The sequence below is a fragment of the Rhinatrema bivittatum genome, chromosome 6, assembly GCF_901001135.1.
Source record: "Rhinatrema bivittatum chromosome 6, aRhiBiv1.1, whole genome shotgun sequence".
Lineage (NCBI taxonomy): Eukaryota > Metazoa > Chordata > Amphibia > Gymnophiona > Rhinatrematidae > Rhinatrema > Rhinatrema bivittatum.
The window spans coordinates 350,492,012-350,511,144 of NC_042620.1; the positions used below are offsets into that span (position 1 = coordinate 350,492,012).

At 45.4% G+C, this 19,133-nt stretch overlaps 1 protein-coding gene across 1 annotated transcript in view; it reads right to left on the reverse strand.

The window, feature by feature from the left end:
* LOC115094596 (adhesion G-protein coupled receptor G4-like) overlaps window positions 1-18,733 on the reverse strand; it is a 143,605-nt gene extending 124,872 nt beyond the window's left edge. Inside the window, exons 1-5 of the mRNA XM_029607815.1 lie at window positions 18,697-18,733; window positions 7,102-7,241; window positions 6,468-6,594; window positions 3,913-4,028; window positions 1,141-1,345 (exon numbers count right to left, since the gene is read on the reverse strand). Coding sequence (XP_029463675.1) covers window positions 1,141-1,345; window positions 3,913-4,028; window positions 6,468-6,594; window positions 7,102-7,241; window positions 18,697-18,722 — 614 coding nt within the window. The 5' untranslated portion in view covers window positions 18,723-18,733. The remainder of the gene's footprint in view (window positions 1-1,140; window positions 1,346-3,912; window positions 4,029-6,467; window positions 6,595-7,101; window positions 7,242-18,696) is intronic.
* Between the last annotated feature and the right edge of the window lie 400 nt (window positions 18,734-19,133).

The following is a 19,133-nucleotide window of genomic DNA, read 5'->3' on the forward strand; positions in this document are numbered from 1 at the left end:
CCACCGTGGTGTTATCGCTGTCAGCTTTCGCACTCAATAGCGCCACCATGAAAGGTGGTGCTATTGGGCGCACCACCGGCGATGATAACGTAACTTATTTATCGCCGCCAGTGAAGACATCGCCACGTCAGCCTCCTCTCCGCCCTGACTCCTCCCCTCCCCACCCTGGCAAGCTATCGCACGCGAAAAGGGACTTTTCGCGTGCGATAGGCTTAGAAAATGACCCCCTAATTTATTCAGCTTTTTCTAGATTATGTACAGGAGCAGCGTTAAAGTTATCTGGGATCATGTTTCTTTGTCTTAACTTAACTGGCAAAATTGAAAGACTAGTGCTAGAAAAATAAAATACAGATATGCAAGCCTCCCAGTCTAATCCCCCATCTCCCACCCCAGTGAAATCAATACTGGCCCTGCTGCCTGATCCCCCCTCAAAAATAAAGCCTCCGTCCCCTTCTCTTAAAATCAATAAATACAGAAATCACTGCCCACAGCAGGAGGCTGGACTTCCCTCACCCCCTATCCCCATCACTCTCATCCTATCTATCTCACCCCACCTGGAACCCTACCCACCACCCCCAACCTTAATTCCCTTACTGCCATTGGGATCTCAGAATTAGTATCTAACTTCTGGCATGTCCAGAAGTTAGATACTAGCACCAGCATTGAAAAAAGTTAGATACTAGCACCAGCTAGTAAAAGTTAGATACTAGCACCAGCTAGAAAAAGTTAGATACTAGCACCAGCATTGAAAAAAAGCCAACAATAAATAAGAGGAAAGGAGTGGGGATGAGAAATACCAGAACCAGGAGGGGAAAAAAATTAAGGAGGAGCTTGATTTTCTAAAATCATTTGATCCTCTCATCAGTGAACTCTAATCTGACTACAATTGCCCTTCATTTCCTGCTCAAGACATGTATAGTAACTTCAGACATAAGCAAATGTGTTGTTGTAGTGTCCGCTGCTCTGGGAATGACTACATCGGCATTTCATCCCTGTAAGAAATAAATTAAAATACCTTAACACAACCATATACTCCTTATGTGCTGTGTCACCATGGCACTTTCCCTTCCATTCTTGAAGAAAACTTGAATTTTAGTTTATCACACATAAAAGATACTTCACAGCAGGTGAGTTACTCACTGGTTGGTAAATTTTTGCAATTGCTGCAATTTTGTCAAGACGGCATTTAATATTTCTAGGGTAATGTGTGCAAGATTCATATTCATGACTCCGATGTTTACAATATCAAATGTTTTAGAAATAATAACGGCAATTTCCTCTTCTCGCAGGGTCTTGGCGCTGGTTGTGAGATTTAAAATATGCTTTGCTATATCCTCTGCATCTTCTAGGATAGATTTAAAAAATGCAAGTAAGAAACATATTTTTCTAATCAAACACCATACTTATATGACAGAATAGTGGTGGAAGGTTCCTATGTATTAGTACAAATATTTGCCATGTATTGTAAGCTTCATTTTTATAAAACGGCTGTCCTCATAAACCAGATTACAACACCAACCAAAGAAGAAATAACCAGTGGACAGCCTGCGAGAAGCAAAAGAGAGGGAGAGAGAAGCAGGGACAGGCTGAGACTGGAGAAGATATCTAAATGGTTGAAGGAGATAGAGTAAACTAACAGGCTGATGCAATATGGATGTGCTAAAAAGACGCATCCAAACTGGGCCCACATTTTTTTAATGCATGCATAATCACCTCTCCTGGGTGTCAATGCAATAAGCAAATGAGCTGCCGCGCTAAAAAGGATATGCTAGGGATAAATTGTGCATCCCTAATGCGTCCATGGCATCGAGAGCCCAGGAGACGTTGCTGTGCACGGGTTAGGAAAACGAACACTCAATTTACGAGTATCTGTTTTTTCCTGCAGTAGCTATTTTACCAGCACAATATTCATGCAGAATATACACAGCCCAAAGCTTGTATATTGTGGGTATATATTGTGCGCCTTCCAAATTTTTTTTTACATCAAGACATTTTTCCTGTATGGTGTTACTTTCTGCAATTCTTCCTACTTAGTATCGTCACAACACTAAATAGGAAGAACCACAGAAAAGAAGTTTTTTCGTTTTTAAGTTGAGCCCTTGATGCATGGGAAGACTTTACACCTGTTCCAGGGCAGGTGTAAAATTTTTTGGGCTAAAAAGTGCGCCTTGGGTGCATGGGGATTTTTTGCTTTGTGGAGTTATAGCTAATAATCTCATCTACATGGCATCTTCATGTGATGAGCTCTATTAGCTACGCCTTTGTTTGAATGTGAATTTTGGACATGCCGATCCGCTTATTGCATCAGGGGTTATGGATGCACGTCCAACTGCTCGTTAACCTGTGTGCTAGGCTGGGAGCATTTTATTCCTTCAGCTTGATAGAGAGTTGGGATTATTCTACAAACAAGAAGTGATGGATTAGTAAAAATGAAAGAAAGGTCATGGAGCCATAAAAGAGGAAGGATATGATGGGGCAGTGGAGGGGTGCAGAAGTAGTGAGAATGAAAATTTTATACTTAATCCAGGAAGCCAGAAGTCAATGAGGTTCTGTAGGCAATGGGGATAAATGGGTTTCAGAGGAGAAAAGATGAGATGAGTACAGAGCTCTTGCCAGCTTAGAGGAGTGGACCAACAAGAATAGGGTTTGCCAAAATTAAGCAGGAAGTAACCAAAGAGTGTGAATGATGATGTTTTCCAAAGAGAAGGGGAGAAAAGGAGATAGACTCTGGCTATGATCAGTAGACATCAATGAGATTAAGCAGTGCTGGGAATGTGGGCCATGAAAATACAAGAAGGATAGAAGGTGATGTGTATACAGACTGCCATACCTAAGCATGCAGTTAGGAAATGAGTTAGACCATAGGTTAATAAGTATTAAAACTACCACCAAGGAGAGAAAATTGAAAAAGGCAAAAATTATATAGATATACACACACACACACACATACACACTGCATTATATTTGGCTCATTTTATACATTTTCTAGCAAGAAATTCAATAAGTAAGGACTCATTTTCTATGCTATGTCGTTATCCTATCAATATTTTATGGGATTCATTTTCAGCCGATGCTCGGTCAGCAAACTTATCCAGCTAACCGTCCTGGGATATTCAGAGGTGAGCCCCCACAATTGAATATTCCCAGCTATCTTCAAGTTAGCTGGACAAGCTTTTCCTACTAACTTTAGGGCTATTTGGCTAATTTAGGTGGATAACCAACTCTGCCTTGGAACACTCTGGCCTTATCCCCGATCTAGCTGGATAACATTTTAGCCACATGACACATTATCTGGCTATCTCAGAGCTGGTCAGAGCTACTTAACCAGAGAAACCGCACTGAATATTGGCTTCTTTACCTTTTATTAGAACTCTAAAAAAAAATAAACAGAGCAGACAAGAATAGGAAGGCATTGGAACCTTGTCCCAGAAGTCCACGGAGCTAATTCTAGTCTAGTGGAATTCGTGGCTTGTAAATAAAGTATTGATGCCTAGTCCAGACTGTACGGAAACATAACCTCATTAAAAGGCTCATTAAAAGTTACAGTGCTTCAGTGAATAAACACCGAAAGACATTTCTTCTGCTTTTTTGTTTTGGTTTTTTGTGCCCTTTTTCCAAATTGAGATCATAGTCCCAGTTGCAGTAAATGTTATTTCTGTATAAATGTTTCTAAAAAATAAAATAAAGCCAAGTAAAGCATGTATGGAGCCTAAAACATTGAAATGTGAAAAGAAAGAATTACAATAGTTATCTTACTCATACCCGATGAGCTTTTAATGTGCCAGAAATACCTGCTGCATGAGCTATGCCAGCTACTTGGCTCCAGCAAACGCAGAGAAAGGGGCCAAGTTTCAGCGCATCCTTTACAGTGAATTTTCACTGCACTTGAACTGGGCCTGGTCTCTGTTTTACCTGATGTCACATTCACTTTTTCGAGATCCATAATTTTATCTGGAAGGTATATAAATCTGCATTTTTCCATGTTAGGGGATTCCCATTTAGATTTGTCATTTATCATGCTGATATTACTGAAAAAAAAATAGTTTATTAGAGTTTGCAAGCTCCTTGAATCCCCATGTCAATAATAAAACTCATAATGTAACTCATGGGAGGAGACAGCAGTTGAATCCTTGGCCACAGTATACATATATAATCTAACTCAATACTTCAAGGCATTCTTTTTTCATGAGTGTTTTTTTGGCCCAGCAGTTATCTCCTGTTTCTTTGGCCTGTTAGCTCAAAGAGAGCTAGCAACTGTTAGGCTATGGCTTCTGTTAGATACCTACTGACTCTGTGGGTTTGGGGGTTTGCTATTTCTACAGTAGATGAGCTGTCTGATCTCTAGAAGGACTACCTTCCATCTAAGCTTATTCCTCTGGTTACATGTATCTGTGTTCTGTCCTAACTGCGGTCTTTTTTCTCTGTATGCTTGTCTTGATTAGATTATAAGCTCTACAGAGAAGGAACTCTGTCTTATGTGTTTTTTACAGTGCTGCACATGTCGACTTGCACTATAGAAGTGGATAAGTAGTATTAGTAGTAGTCCTCTGATTGGCCTAGCAGGGGCCAGCCCAGACTGATAGTGATGTGCATTCGCTTGAAATGACAGACAATATCAACAACATTGTCTGTCATTTCATTTTGTTTTTGAAGTGAACCATTAAAAAATACATATTTTGTATTTTTTTGCTATCATTTTTTTATGCGCATTATTGGTAAACTCTGCACTATTTGCAAATAGTGCACACAGGTACCCAACACAAACAGTGCATCCTGAGGGTCTCCATAGATCCCCTATCCCACTCTCCACCCCCACCTCCACTGCCCTAGAGATGGCTGTTTCACATAGAAAATTAATATTTTACAACATAAACCCCAGTCACAGGACCCTTCTCAACCTCCCAGCCCTTCCCCTTTGTTAAAAAATACCCTCCCCCTGGAACCAAGCCCCTCGACTCACCCTCCTGACTCCAACCCCTGGAATCATCAAATTCTCCCTGGTGGACTAGTGGAACTGATTCCTCTGCTCCTGGAACTAGTGCCCGCCATTTGTCAAAATGGCATTGGCCACCCTTAGCTTCTGTCATGCGATAGGAGCTACCGATGCCATTGAGTAGCCCCATTCACATCATGGGGCAAATGGCGTCTGGCGCCATTTGGAAAAATTATGTCCGCCAGGGCTGGGAGCAGAGGGTGGTCACTCCTGGGCCCCCACTAGACCACTCAGAAGAACTTATTGAGTCTGTGTGTGTGTGGGGGGGGGGGGAGGTGGAGGTGGTCAGGAGGGTGGGCAAGAGTGAGCCTTAGGGTACTGGCTCCCAAGGGGAGGTATTTTTTTAACAAAGGGAAGATTTGGGGGAAGGATTGGGGCTGTGACTGTGGGTTTATTTTATAAAATATTACTTTTTTGGGGGGAACAGCTGCCTACAAGGGCAGCAGCAGATGAGACAGGGGGTCTCCAGAGACCCTCGGGTCTTTTCTTTTGTTTCAGAAAATAATGGGTGCTATTTGCAAATAGTGCACACTATTTTCCAAAATCAAAACAAAAAAAAAAGAAAAAAAAAAAAAAAAACAAAACCCCACCCAAATCAAATGACATAAAAAAATTACCTGAAATTTTTTGCTGTGCACATCCCTGCAGATTGGTTGGGATATTTCTTCCTCCACCCCTGGCTGTGCTGCTGGTTTATTGTAATGTTTGCATCTGTGTTTCAGGATTCCTGAACTATCTTCTTTGTAATTCCTGATCTCTTTGGATTTCATGGTTGCTGACTTCAACTGCTGCCTGATGGACTGTACCTTGTTGCTAATGTACTGTGTAGTAATAAGCAAGCACTGTAGAAAGCATCTGATTCTGGTTTCTAGTTCTTGGTAGTTAGCTTCATGCCAGCAATGAAGCTTAAGAGGATCCCGATCCCTAGCAGCTTCCCACACCCTGGGCCACTGACAGTGTCATGAGCATTAATTTGCAACTACTTCAGGACTTTTGCCTATTTTATATCGGTTCCCATCTTGGTTAAGCTATTATGGCTATACTGCTTGATTAGGGGCCACCAAATCTGGTGCCCTCTAGAATTTGGTTAACATGAATTCTAAGTCTAGCACTTGGCGTCACCACTGAGCAATAATAGGCACTCCTTTTTCTCCCCTCTCCGCCCCCCACCAGGGGCAGTGAAGAATGCCTCTGTACCATCTCTTGCCAGCTCCAAGGAGTAGGAACAGTGCTGTGTACATGTGATATGTTCTAAACAAATGATGATGATAATAATAATATGGTATTTGAGATATTTTGATGAAATCTATCTAGTCAGAATTGAAAATTAATCTGAATACTATGCACTTAAATTAGTAAAGTTCAAACTAGTGATGGCTCTCCTCCACAAGTTCTACTTTTTTTCATCATTTCACTCTGCCCTCCCTGTACATGTTTGGTAAATGTGTGGCAAGAGAGAGGTCCCTGAGCTTACCAGTATCTGGTGGCAAATTGAGTTTTCTTGTCATTACATGCCAGCTGGGCTGTCATGGTGGCATTTGTTCTTGGCCAGTGATAGTGTCGTCGTAAAAACGTTGTGTGGGGTGGACAATCTCCTGGATCTAAAAACAGAGATTTTGTAACATTTATTCCATTTAGATATTGAAAAGCAGAGCTGCAAACAACTCAGATGAAAAGCTCATAAAAAAAAACCTTTAAACAAATGTTTATCAATTACATGTTAAAGTGCTTAATAACTGTGACTAAAAAGTCATAAGAGAGAACCAAAGAGATGTATTAACCCAACCAGGCTTTCTTTACCCTTCTACCCTTGGGTACACAATAAGCAGGGCTGCATGTGCCCAGGGACGCCACTGTGCTCAAGGGGTGCCTGCTCAGTCTAGGCGCATGGAGTGCCCTTTGATCATGGCAGAGAGGGAGCCAAGACAGCTTGCAACTTCAGAAGGGACATCAACATTGGACTGGCTAAGTTAGGCATCAAGGCTTCTTTTATAAATGACCTTAGATAGAACTTAGATCTATGGGTAAATCACCTTTAAAAAAAATTGATAGTAGGTTAAGTAGAAAGCATTCAGCAATGTATAAAAGGATAAAATACAAATGGTTACCTAGATGTGTCACATTTATAGAGCATAAGGATATTTTAGATGTATCAGACATGTATTTTGTTCTATTCAACAGCTCTTCTATTCTTGTAATTAATAGGTCTTCTGTTTCACTAGAGTGAGCCTGCACAAGCACTTTGAATCTGGAACAAGATATCACAACATATGAACACAAAGGGGCTACCATGAAATTAAATTTACATGCAGCAATACTCACAGGAGTGCCAAAAAACGTTAGGTATATTGCATTCTGCTGCTACAAACACATACACATTACAGATGAGGAAAGTGTGGAAATATAAGAAAAAACCCCATGCAAATAAATCCTGCACATTGCAAATTCCCATGCCTGACTACCACTGATTTTCTGAACTCTCATGGTCTATTAACGAACCCTAATGAGTCTGAATTCCATCTGCTGCTCTGAAATTAATTTTTTAACATGGGCAGCCAGGTCCCCCGGCTTACTATTGTCCCTCATGCCACCAGGCAGCACAGTTATCCAGTAAGAGGCAAACTCAAGAATCGTTGGATAAATAACGACCACAACTTTATTAACTTAACAAGAAGGAAGAGGTCTAAGTAAGGGTTGCATGGCTCCTGTTCCAGCTGATAAGTCCTGGCAGCTGCCTGCACCAAGGGCTCAACCTGTGGGGAATGGTAGGTGTTTCAGGCAGAAGAAAGCCTGCTCCAGGGCTCCCATCCTCTCCAGGATGCACCCCTGCTCTGGCCTAGCGCCTCCTTTCCATCCTTAGCTGAGCAGCCCTTGACAGGGGGGAGCAGGAGATAGCCTGGGGAAGGGATGGGGCAGCATACCTGCAGACCCCAGAACATTTTTTTTTACATTTAGGAGTTTGGGGTGGGGTAGAGGGGAATGCATGGCTCAGCAGGAGAATAGCGGGGGGGGGGGGGGGGGTGATTGGGCTACAAGTCTGTTTTTTGTTTTGTTTTTTAACTGTACTAATTAACTCAATATCTTTGAAGATATCCAGCTACACAAAGTTCAATAACTTTAAAATTAACTAGTTATATTCAAACATAGTGGGTTATTTTCCAAGTTGCGTTATGGCGTTTTCGCATGCATTAAGCACCATAACACATGGTGCGATGCTAATTTCTAAAAGGGGAGGAGCCCTTCTAGTAGTTAGCTATTTATATCTCTATAGGAGGTCCACCTAGTAACTCGAGGTGAGGTTTATGTAGTAGTGTAGGGGTTAGGGGCCACTTTGACATGCAGAATGAGACATACGAACAGAACAGTACTGTTGGAATCTGTGGGAGGGAGCGCTAGGGAGCACTCCCGATTCTGGGGAGATGTGTGCCCTTGGACCACAACGTGACTGCAGAGAGGAGCTCCTTGGAAGCGCCGTGGCAGGCAAGACGTGTTCTAGCATGGGAGGAGCATACTGGCCACTGCCCTAACCCCCGCCGAACCTGCACACACTGGTAGAGACCTAGCAACGCAATGCTGGTCTCTGGGGTAGCCCTCCGGCCACGCAATAGTCCTTTCGGACCTGCCACTGGGTAGCAGCAGATGTGGCAGGATGGACAGAGGTCGAGGACAGGCGATGGTATTGGAGCTTGGAACAAGACGGGACCTGGGCCTTGGACTAGGCTGAAGACTTGAACAAGATGAGGAAGCTCGGAGGCTCAGATGAGTCGAAGACATGTAGAGCTTGGGACTTCAGACAAGACAAGGACACTTGGAGATTCAGATGAGACGAGGACTAGGAGACTCAGATAAGACAAGGACACAGTTCTTGGAAGCTTAGACGAGACGAAGATGCTTGGTAGAGATGTGAATCGTGTCCTCGATCGTCTTATTGATCGATTTCGTCTGGGAGGGGGAGGGAATCGTATTGTTGCCATTTGGGTGGGTAAAGTATCGTGAAAATCGTTAAAATCGTGAGCCGGCACACTAAAACCCCCTAAAACCCACCCTGACCCTTTAAATTAAATCCCCCACCCTCCCGAACCCCCCCCCAAATGCTTTAAATTACCTGGGGATCCAGCGGCGGTCCGGAACGGCGGCGGTCCGAAACGGCCTCCTGCTATTGAATCGTGTTGTCTTCAGCCGGCGCCATTTTGCAAAATGGCCGCCACAAAATGGCGGCGGCCATAGACCAACACGATTCGACTGCAGGAGGTCGTTCCAGACCCCTGCTGGACTTTTGGCAAGTCTTGTGGGGGTCAGGAGGCCCCCCAAGCTGGCCAAAAGTTCCTGGGGGTCCAGCGGGGGTCTGGGAGCGATTTCCTGCCGCGAATCGTTTTCCGTACGGAAAATGGCGCCGGCAGGAGATCGACTGCAGGAGGTCGTTCAGCGGGGGTTCTTCCAGGCCGCTGAAGAGGAAGAGGACGGCAGCTCCCAGGCCATGTGGAGCAAAGAAGATGAGAGGCTGCTTGTGGGCTTGTTCCCCCAAGCAGAATCATTACAAGTACACTCTTGTGAAGATTTGATGTCTTTTGGAGTGAGGAAACTCCCTCAAAGATGAGATTTCTACAATGTTCTCTCAACCTAGCTTGATGTTACCCAGGAAGAAACTGCAATAATTGTGGTATTATCGCAAAGTGCGAAAATGTTAAAGCACTTTGCGGTAATACCTATGCGAAGCGCTAAGCAAATATTGCTTACCTGTAACATGTGTTCTCACAGGACAACAGGATGTTAGTCCTCACATATGGGTGACATCACAGGATGGAGACCAATCATGGAAAACTTCTGGCAAAGTTTCCAGAACTTTGACTGGCCCCTACTGGGTATGCCCAGCATGGCACTAACCCTGCAGCCAGGAGGGGTCCCCCTTCAGTCTTATTTAAAAGCAAAGGCAGTGCCGAAAAATAAAATAATCAAACGTTAGGAACCCTACACTGTGGGGCGGTGGGCGGGTTTCGTGAAGACTAACATTCTGCTGTCCTGTGAGAATACCTGTTACAGGTAAGCAACATTTGCTTTCTCACAGGACAAGCAGGATGGTAGTCCTCACATATGGGTGAGTACCGAGCTGAGGATGTCCAACATGCACCAAATGTACCCAAAGGCATGCAACAGGCACAACAACTGGGATGGAATTTGGTAGAGGGCATCCTGAACCCCACAGGTCAGGCAGAAGGTTGTTGGTACGTCACGTTGTAAATAGGTTACAAAGGACAGACTGGCCGAAGATGGAATCTTGTCTTCCATCTTTGTCCAAGCAATAGTGGGCTGCAAAGGTGTGGAGAGAACTCCAGGTGGCAGCCCTGCAAATGTCAGGAAGCAGCGCTGATCGTAGGTGTGCTACTGAAGTTGCCATGGCCCTCATAGAGTGTGCTTTAACACGGTCTTGAAATGGAATGCCTGCTTGCTGATAGCAAAAGGATATGCAGTCCACCAACCAGGAGGAGATAATCTGCTTACCCAGAGGCTTCCCTAACTTGTTAGGATGGAAAGAGACAAACAATTGAGTGCTTTCCTTGTGGGCAGTTGTACGGTCTAGGTAGAATGCTAGAGCCTGTTTACAGTCAAGGGTATGCAGAGCCTGTTCTCCTGGATTGGAATGGGGCTTGGGAAAGAAGGTAGGTAGTATAATGGATTGATTAATGTGAAACTCCGATACTACCTTAGGCAAGAACTTTGGGTGAGTGCGGAATACCGCCCGGTCCTGCAGACGTTTAGTGTAAGGCGGATAGGTAACTAGGGCATGTGATTCACTAACTCTGCGAGCTGAAGTGATTGCCAGAAGGAAAATCACTTTCCATGTGAGTTAGTGAAGATCACAGGAGTGAAGAGGCTCGAATGATGATTTCATGAGCTGACCCAAAACCAGGTTGAGGTCCCAAGAAGGGGCTGGAGGATGCAGTGGAGGCTTGAGGTGAAGCAAGCCTTTCAGAAAACATGTTAACAAGGGGTTGTACTAATATAGGAACATCCCCGATACCTTTATGGAAGGCGGCTACCTCACTGACATGCATTCTGATGGAAGAAGTCTTTAGACCTGACTCTGATAAATGCCAGAGATAGTCCAAAAACTTCGTGATTGGACAGGAAAAGGGGTCAAGGGACTGAGAAGAGCACCATGACGTGAACCTTTTCCATTTGCAAGAGTAAGCTTTTCTCGTGGAAGGCTTCCGTGAAGCAATCAACACACGGGAAACTGGTTCAGAAAGGTTAAGTGGCTGAAGGATTAACCTTTCAACATCCATGCCGTCAGGGACAAGGCATGAAGACTGGGATGGCGGAGGAACCCGTCGTTTTGAGTGATCAGAAGTGGGTCCTTTCCCAAGGGAATGAGCCTGCGAATGGAGAGATCCTTCAGTATTGGAAACCACACTTGGCGTGGCCAGTGAGGTGCTATCAGGATCATGGTTCCCTTGTCCTGACATAACTTCACGAGAGTCTTCGAGAGAAGAGGAAGTGGAGGGAATGCGTAGAGTAGACCAGTTGCCCACGAGAGAGAGAATGCATCTCTGGGCTGAGAGTGTTTGCTGCGAATAAGAGAGCAGAATTTCTCTACTTTGCAGTTTTGAGGAGACGCAAAGAGGTCTATCTGAGGATATCCCCATTGTTGGAAGATGGAGTTCGCTACTGAGGGGTTGAGAGACCACTCATGCGGATGAAAGTTGCGACTCAGCTTGTCTGCCAACACATTGTCCACTCCCGGCAAGTAGGTGGCCCTGAGGTACATCGAATGGGAGAGAGCTTCCACCCAAATCTGTGTAGCTTCCTGACACAGAACGAAGGAGCCTGTGCCTCCCTGTTTGTTGATGTACCACATGGCCACCTGGTTGTCTGTCTGGATCAGGATAACTTGAGAGGCAATCGTGAAATGCCCTGAGAGCATATCTGATTGCTCGAAGCTCCAGGAAATTTATTTGGTGTTTGGCTTCCTCTGGAGCCCAAGAGCCTTGTGTCTGCAGATCGGCCACATGGGCTCCCCATCCGAAGTTGGAAGCATCGGTGGTGAGAATTAATTGAGGGTTTGGAGCCTGAAAGGGCAAGCCTTGAAGGAGATTGATCTGATTCTTCCACCAGGCTAGAGACTGACGGAGTGAGTCAGTTACGTGGACAATGGTCGACAGGGGCTGAATGCTTTGAGTCCATTGAAACCTTAGAGTCCACTGCATGACTCTCATGGCCAAATGGGCCACTGGTGTGACCTGAACTGAGGACGCCATGTGTCCCAGGAGGATGAGAAAGTGGTATGCAGTTGCGGAGTGCTGAGACTGAAGCTGGTGTGCCAGACACGAGAGTGAGAGCTTGCTGTCGAGGCAGAAAAGCCTTTGCCTGGAAGGTGTCCAAGTCTGCCCTAATGAACGACAAGGTTTGAAATTGGACTAAGTAGGATTTGTCATAGTTGACGAGAAATCCTAATGAAATTAGAGTGTGTAAGGTTAGATTGAGGGACGACAGAGCAGCTTGCTGAGTGGGAGCCCTGATTAACCAGTCATCCAGAGAGGGGTAGACGTGAACACCTTGGGTACTGAGGAAGGCTGCAACTACTACGAGGCATTTTGTGAAGACTCGGGGCGCAGATGCCAGGCCGAATGGAAGCACTCGGTATTGATAGTGCTTGGGGCCTACTAGAAACTTCAGGTATTTGCGATGAGATGGAGTTATCGCAATATGAGTGTATGCATCCTGGAGGTCCAGAGAGCAGAGCCAGTCTCCTCTTTGTAGAAGAGGAAGAAGCGAGCCTAAGGTTACCATCTTGAACTTCTCTCGCTGGAGGTACTTGTTGAGGGCCCGTAGGTCCAGAATAGGACAAATGCCTCCCAATTTTGGGGGGATTAGAAAGTATCGGGAATAGAACCCTAGGCCGTGCTGAGAGTAGGGTACTGGTTCTATTGCCTTGGACTGGAGGAGGAGGGAGACATCCTATTCCAGTGGGATGGAGTGATCAGATGTTCTCCACGTCGGTAGAGGTCGGGAGTCTGGTGGAATGGAGAGAAAGTTCAGATGTTAACCCTGAGCAATTATCACTAGTACCCATTGGTCTGAGGTGATTGAGTGCCATATGTTGTGGAAGTGGCACAATTGACCTCCCATTGGTATGTGAGGCAGTGGAATCTGGCTGCTGCTCTCTAGGTGGAAGTCAAAAACCTGAAGCAGGCCCTGGTTGAGGAGCTGCTTGTGGTTTTTGTTTACGTGTTTGACGAGACTGTACTTTTTGAAAAAGGTCTCGTGGCACGGGATCTGGTTGGTGGAGGGTAGGACTTCTTCAGGTGGAGCAATGACTTTTTAGAGTCCTTTCTGAAGGGCTGTTTAGAAGAATAGTCAGAAGGCATCAGAGAGAGCTGTCTTAGGGTCTCAAGATGGTCCTTAAGTTCCGCCACTGTCCATTGAATCTGTTCTCCAAACAGATTATCTCCTACACAAGGTAGGTAAGATAACCTGTCTTGTACCTCAGGGTGAAGGTCAGAAGGCTTGAACCAGGCCCACCTTCTCACCGAAATAGCAGCTGCAGATACCCTAGTGGCAATATCAAAGATATCATAAGATGATCTGATCTCATGCTTGCCTGCCTCAAACCCTTGTTTACTAGGGTTTGGAGCTGATCTGCTTAAAAATGACCCTGTTATATTGGGTCATATAGAGCTGATAAGCGGCAATTCGGGAAATGAGCATTGATCCTTGGAAGACTCAGCGACCAATTGGATCTAAAAACTTCTGTTCCTTGCCAGGGGGAAAGGAAGTGTGAGGCTTTGACCTCTTTGCTCTCTTCTGTGCAGATTCTACCACTACAGATTGGTGATCCAATTGTGGTTTCTGAAAGCCCGGAGCTGACTGCACCAAATAGGTAGTGTCAGCTTTTCTGTGGACTGGAGCAATGGAGCCAGGATGTTCCCAGTTCTTCTTCAGGAGATCCAGAAGAACCTGGTGGAAAGGGATGGAGGTTATTACCTTGGGAGCATCCAGGAACTGGAGCAACTCCATCATCTGATGTCTATCATCCTGTTCAGTCTGTAATTTGAAAGGAACCAAGTTAGACATTTCCTTCACAAAATTTATAAAGGAAAGGTCCTCTGGAGGAGAACGCTTTCTACTTTCAGTGGGTGAAGGTGGTGAAGGCAAATCATCGGTGTCTGGTGAGGAATCATCAGTCCAGGTATCATAGGGATCAGCACCTGCACCTCTAGGATGTAGAGGGGGACGGGATGGTGGGATACCTGAAGGTCCTGGACTAGGCTCCAAAGGAATCAAGGAATAATCGGAGGCACCGATGAAGGCATTGAAGGCACCGGAGCAGGCATCAAGGTCATCGATGGGTGGCTTGGTGGCGCCGACGGGCATATCGACACCGATGGTTGGATTGGTGGCGATGGACATATCAGCATCGATGGCTGAGGCAGATCTCCCGAAGGAGGGATGCGAAACGGTGTTTCTCCTCCCGATGACAGAGTAAGCAGGGAGGGCACCGGTGACCCAGGGTTCATCGGTGGAAAAGAGGCAATTAGTGCTTCCATCCTGGAGAGCAGCGGTGCCAACGATGCTGGAATCGGGTCAGTGATCGGTTCTGCAATCGGTACCGATGTCGGTGCCTCCTGAACCTGAAGTCGTGCATCGCCTTGTCAATGGCCTCCTGAACCATCCAGTCCAGTTCTTCTTGGAGACCTGGAGCAAGCAGCCCCGGCTCCGGAACAGAAGAAGGAGGCAAAGGCATAGCCGGAGGGACCACCGTTAAAGGCAGAGTTGCGGCTCCCGATGCCCCATTGGGGGAGGGTAGCCTCGGTGACCCGGTCGCCGAAAAGGTCGGTGCCTTTTCTGGACGGGGTTTCTTCGACGACGGCTCGGACAATGGCGAGGTCGATGATTTCGCTCCCTCGATGGTCCGAGACTTTCTATGCCGGTGGCAATGTTTGTCTCTACAATCCCCTCGGTCCTGAGGGGGAGTAGAGGGTGTCGAAGGCCGAGATGTCATTGATGCCGGATGGTCACCGGTCAGTGGACGATGCTGGCGCGAAGTTGACGGTGCCGGTTCCGACGACGTCGATGCAATGGACGGAGTCGGGGTTTGAGCACGGAAGAGAAGTTCCATCTTCTCCATTCTGGCCTTGCGACCTTTTGGTGTCATTAAGGCACATTTGGTGCAGGTCAAGACATCTTGCTCTCATCCAAGACACATTACACAGACTTTATAGGGGTCTGTGATGGACATGGTGCGATTACAGTCCAGGCACCGATGGAACCCCGACACCATGGCCACGGAAAAAATTGAGCCACGGTACGGTTGACGGCTAGTAGGCTGCGAGGGTCAAACTCGACTGTAATCGACGGAAAAATGGGTAAAGACTTACCGGAGTACCAGGGCTTGAAAAAGTTAGAGGAGGGATCCCTGTGGGGCAAATTAACTTTTAGTAATTCCGTAAGGAAAATTCCTGTCAGGAATCTCTGCAGAGCTCCTTAACTGCGAGGCTACTGATGCACAGAAAAAAGAAGTCTGAAGGAGGACCCCTGCTGGCTGCAGGGTTAGTGCTATGCTGGGCATGCCCAGTAGGGGCCAGTCAAAGTTCTGGAAACTTTGACAGAGGTTTTCCGAGATTGGGCTCCATCCTGTGATGTCACCCATATGTGAGGACTACCATCCTGCTTGTCCTGGGAGAAAGATAGCACACATTGCGATAAATAGGCTATTATCATAAAACAAGCCCATAGCTGGTTAGGTTTTAAAAGGTTATCCTATTATATGATTCCGGATAATTTTAGGGAAGTATATTCAGCAGGATGTTTTTCCCACTGAATATCTGGCCCAAGTTATCCAGTTAACTATAGCCGGATAACTTGCTGGACTTTTCTTTAACATGTTCAACAATATCCAATAAAGATTTTATTTTTGAACAAAAACCTGAGCATCAGTGTGGTGATTAAAAAGGGCTCCAGGGGCGATCCGGGAAACTACAGACCGGTTAGCCTGATTTCAGTGCCAGGAAAAATAGTGGAAAGTGTTCTAAACATCAAAATCACAGAACATATAGAAAGACATGGTTTAATGGAACAAAGTTAGCATGGCTTTACCCAGGGCAAGTCTTGCCTCACAAATCTGCTTCACTTTTTTGAAGGAGTTAATAAACATGTGGATAAAGGTGAACCGGTAGATATAGTATACTTGGATTTTCAGAAGGCGTTTGACAAAGTTCCTCATGAGAGGCTTCTAGGAAAAGTAAAAAGTCATGGGATAGGTGGCGATGTCCTTTCGTGGATTGCAAACTGGCTAAAAGACAGGAAACAGAGAGTAGGATTAAATGGGCAATTTTCTCAGTGGAAGGGAGTGGACAGTGGAGTGCCTCAGGGATCTGTATTGGGACCCTTACTGTTCAATATATTTATAAATGATCTGGAAAGAAATACGACGAGTGAGATAATCAAATTTGCAGATGACACAAAATTGTTCAGAGTAGTTAAATCACAAGCAGATTGTGATAAATTGCAGGAAGACCTTGTGAGACTGGAAAATTGGGCATCCAAATGGCAGATGAAATTTAATGTGGATAAGTGCAAGGTGATGCATATAGGGGAAAAAAACCCATGCTATAATTACACGATGTTGGGTTCCATATTAGGTGCTACAACCCAAGAAAGAGATCTAGGTGTCATAGTGGATAACACATTGAAATCGTCGGTTCAGTGTGCTGCGGCAGTCAAAAAAGCAAACAGAATGTTGGGAATTATTAGAAAAGGAATGATGAATAAAACGGAAAATGTCATAATGCCTCTGTATCGCTCCATGGTGAGACCGCACCTTGAATACTGTGTACAATTCTGGTCGCCGCATCTCAAAAAAGATATAATTGCGATGGAGAAGGTACAGAGAAGGGCTACCAAAATGATAAGGGGAATGGAACAACTCCCCTATGAGGAAAGACTAAAGAGGTTAGGACTTTTCAGCTTGGAGAAGAGACGACTGAGGGGGGATATGATAGAGGTGTTTAAAATCATGAGAGGTCTAGAACGGGTAGATGTGAATCGGTTATTTACTCTTTCGGATAGTAGAAAGACTAGGGGACACTCCATGAAGTTAGCATGGGGCACATTTAAAACTAATCGGAGAAAGTTCTTTTTTACTCAGCACAATTAAACTCTGGAATTTGTTGCCAGAGAATGTGGTTCGTGCAGTTAGTATAGCTGTGTTTAAAAAAGGATTGGATAAGTTCTTGGAGGAGAAGTCCATTACCTGCTATTAAGTTCACTTAGAGAATAGCCACTGCCATTAGCAATGGTTACATGGAATAGACTTAGTTTTTGGGTACTTGCCAGGTTCTTATGGCCTGGATTGGCCACTGTTGGAAACAGGATGCTGGGCTTGATGGACCCTTGGTCTGACCCAATATGGCATTTTCTTATGTTCTTCTTATGTTCTTATGATTGCTAGAGAGACTGGGCTGTAAGAGCAGAAAAGCTCCAATGTCAGTAAAACCTTAAGGGCATGTCTTTCCCCCCTGCTTGGGGACTCCAGGATGTCATGGGGGCCTTGTGTGATCCATGACCCTCCCTGTGTGCCCCCATGCCCAAGAGCTGACTGGGATACGGCTACATCAATACAGCAAGGCAGCTCTCTTCATCCCTCCTCAGAGGCAGGAGATTCTTTTTATACAATTCAAACTGTAACTTTCATACAGGGACATATTTCCTCTCAGCAGCAAGCAGATCCAGCTCACATCTACCACCCCCCATCAGGCAAAACACATCTCCTCTAAATTTGGGAGGGGGAGGGGCATACTAAGCTATTCACTAAGGGGTAGATTTTCAAAAACGGCGCGTTCATGTACTTTTGCTGACGCATCAGGCGCAAGCAAAAGTACGCGGGATTTTAGTAGATACGCGCGTAGTCGCGCGTATCCGCTAAAATCCTGGATCGGCGCGCGCAAGGCTATCGATTACGTATAGCCGGCGCGCGCCAAGCCGTGCAGCCTACACCCGTTCCCTCCAAGGCCGCTCCGAAATCGGAGCGGCCTTGGAGGGAATCCTCTAACGCCCTCCCCTCACCTTCCCCTCCCTTCCTCTACCTAACCCACCCCCCTGGCCCTGTCTAAACCCCCCCCTTACCTTTGTCGGGGGATTTACGCCTCCCGGAGGGAGACGTAAATCCCCGCGCGCCAGCAGGCCGCTAGCGTGCCGGGACGCGACCTGGGGGCGGGTACGGAGGGTGCGGCCACGCCCCGGACCGCCCCTGGCCGTAACCACGCCCCCGGGCCCGCCCCAAAACGCTGCCGACACTCCCCGAAAACGGCGCGGCGCTCGGCCCCGCCCCCTGACACGCCCCTGACACACCCCCCTCCGAAAACCCCGGGACTTACGCGAGTCTCGGGGCTCTGCGCGCGCCGGTAGGCCTATGTAAAATAGGCTCACCGGCGCGCAGGGCCCTGCTCGCCTAAATCCGCCCGGATTTGGGCGGATTTAGGTGAGCAGGGATCTTAAAATCCGCCCTTAAATGGGGAAAATAAGTAATGCTGAAGAAGACACACATGCTTTTGTAATGGTCTGACACTTTGCTGGGTTTAAGGAAACTGGAACTGATCATGCATTGAACTTGCATTCTTCCCCCTAAGTATTTCTAAGTCATATGTTAAAAACGAGGACAAAAAAAAAAACTAAATTAAAAAGCATTCACTAAACCTGGCTCTTACCTGATGTCAGCATTGGAGTATATCATTATAATTTCACTCTGCTTATAAAATAATGAGAAAAGCATGCATTAGAAATCACTGATATTAACATAAAGATAGTGAGAATTCTAATTTTTTTAAAAACTCAGAACTATTTAATAAATTCAACAACATGATAATCATCTTTATTTATTTAATAATTTTTATATACCATTGTTAAGTTATTAACAACCATCACAACGGTTTACAAATAAGGCACACAAAAATAACAAAAAATATTTTAAAATATTACTAAAAGTTAAAAAGTGCCAATCAATTAAAATTAGGTAACAAAAAGCATTCTCAAATATCAAGATTTTAAATGCATGTGAAACAACTAAAAACAAAACCCATTTCTCAAATTTATACTGCATCTAAAAATAAAAACTATTTTAAGATGATTACATAAAATACAGTAA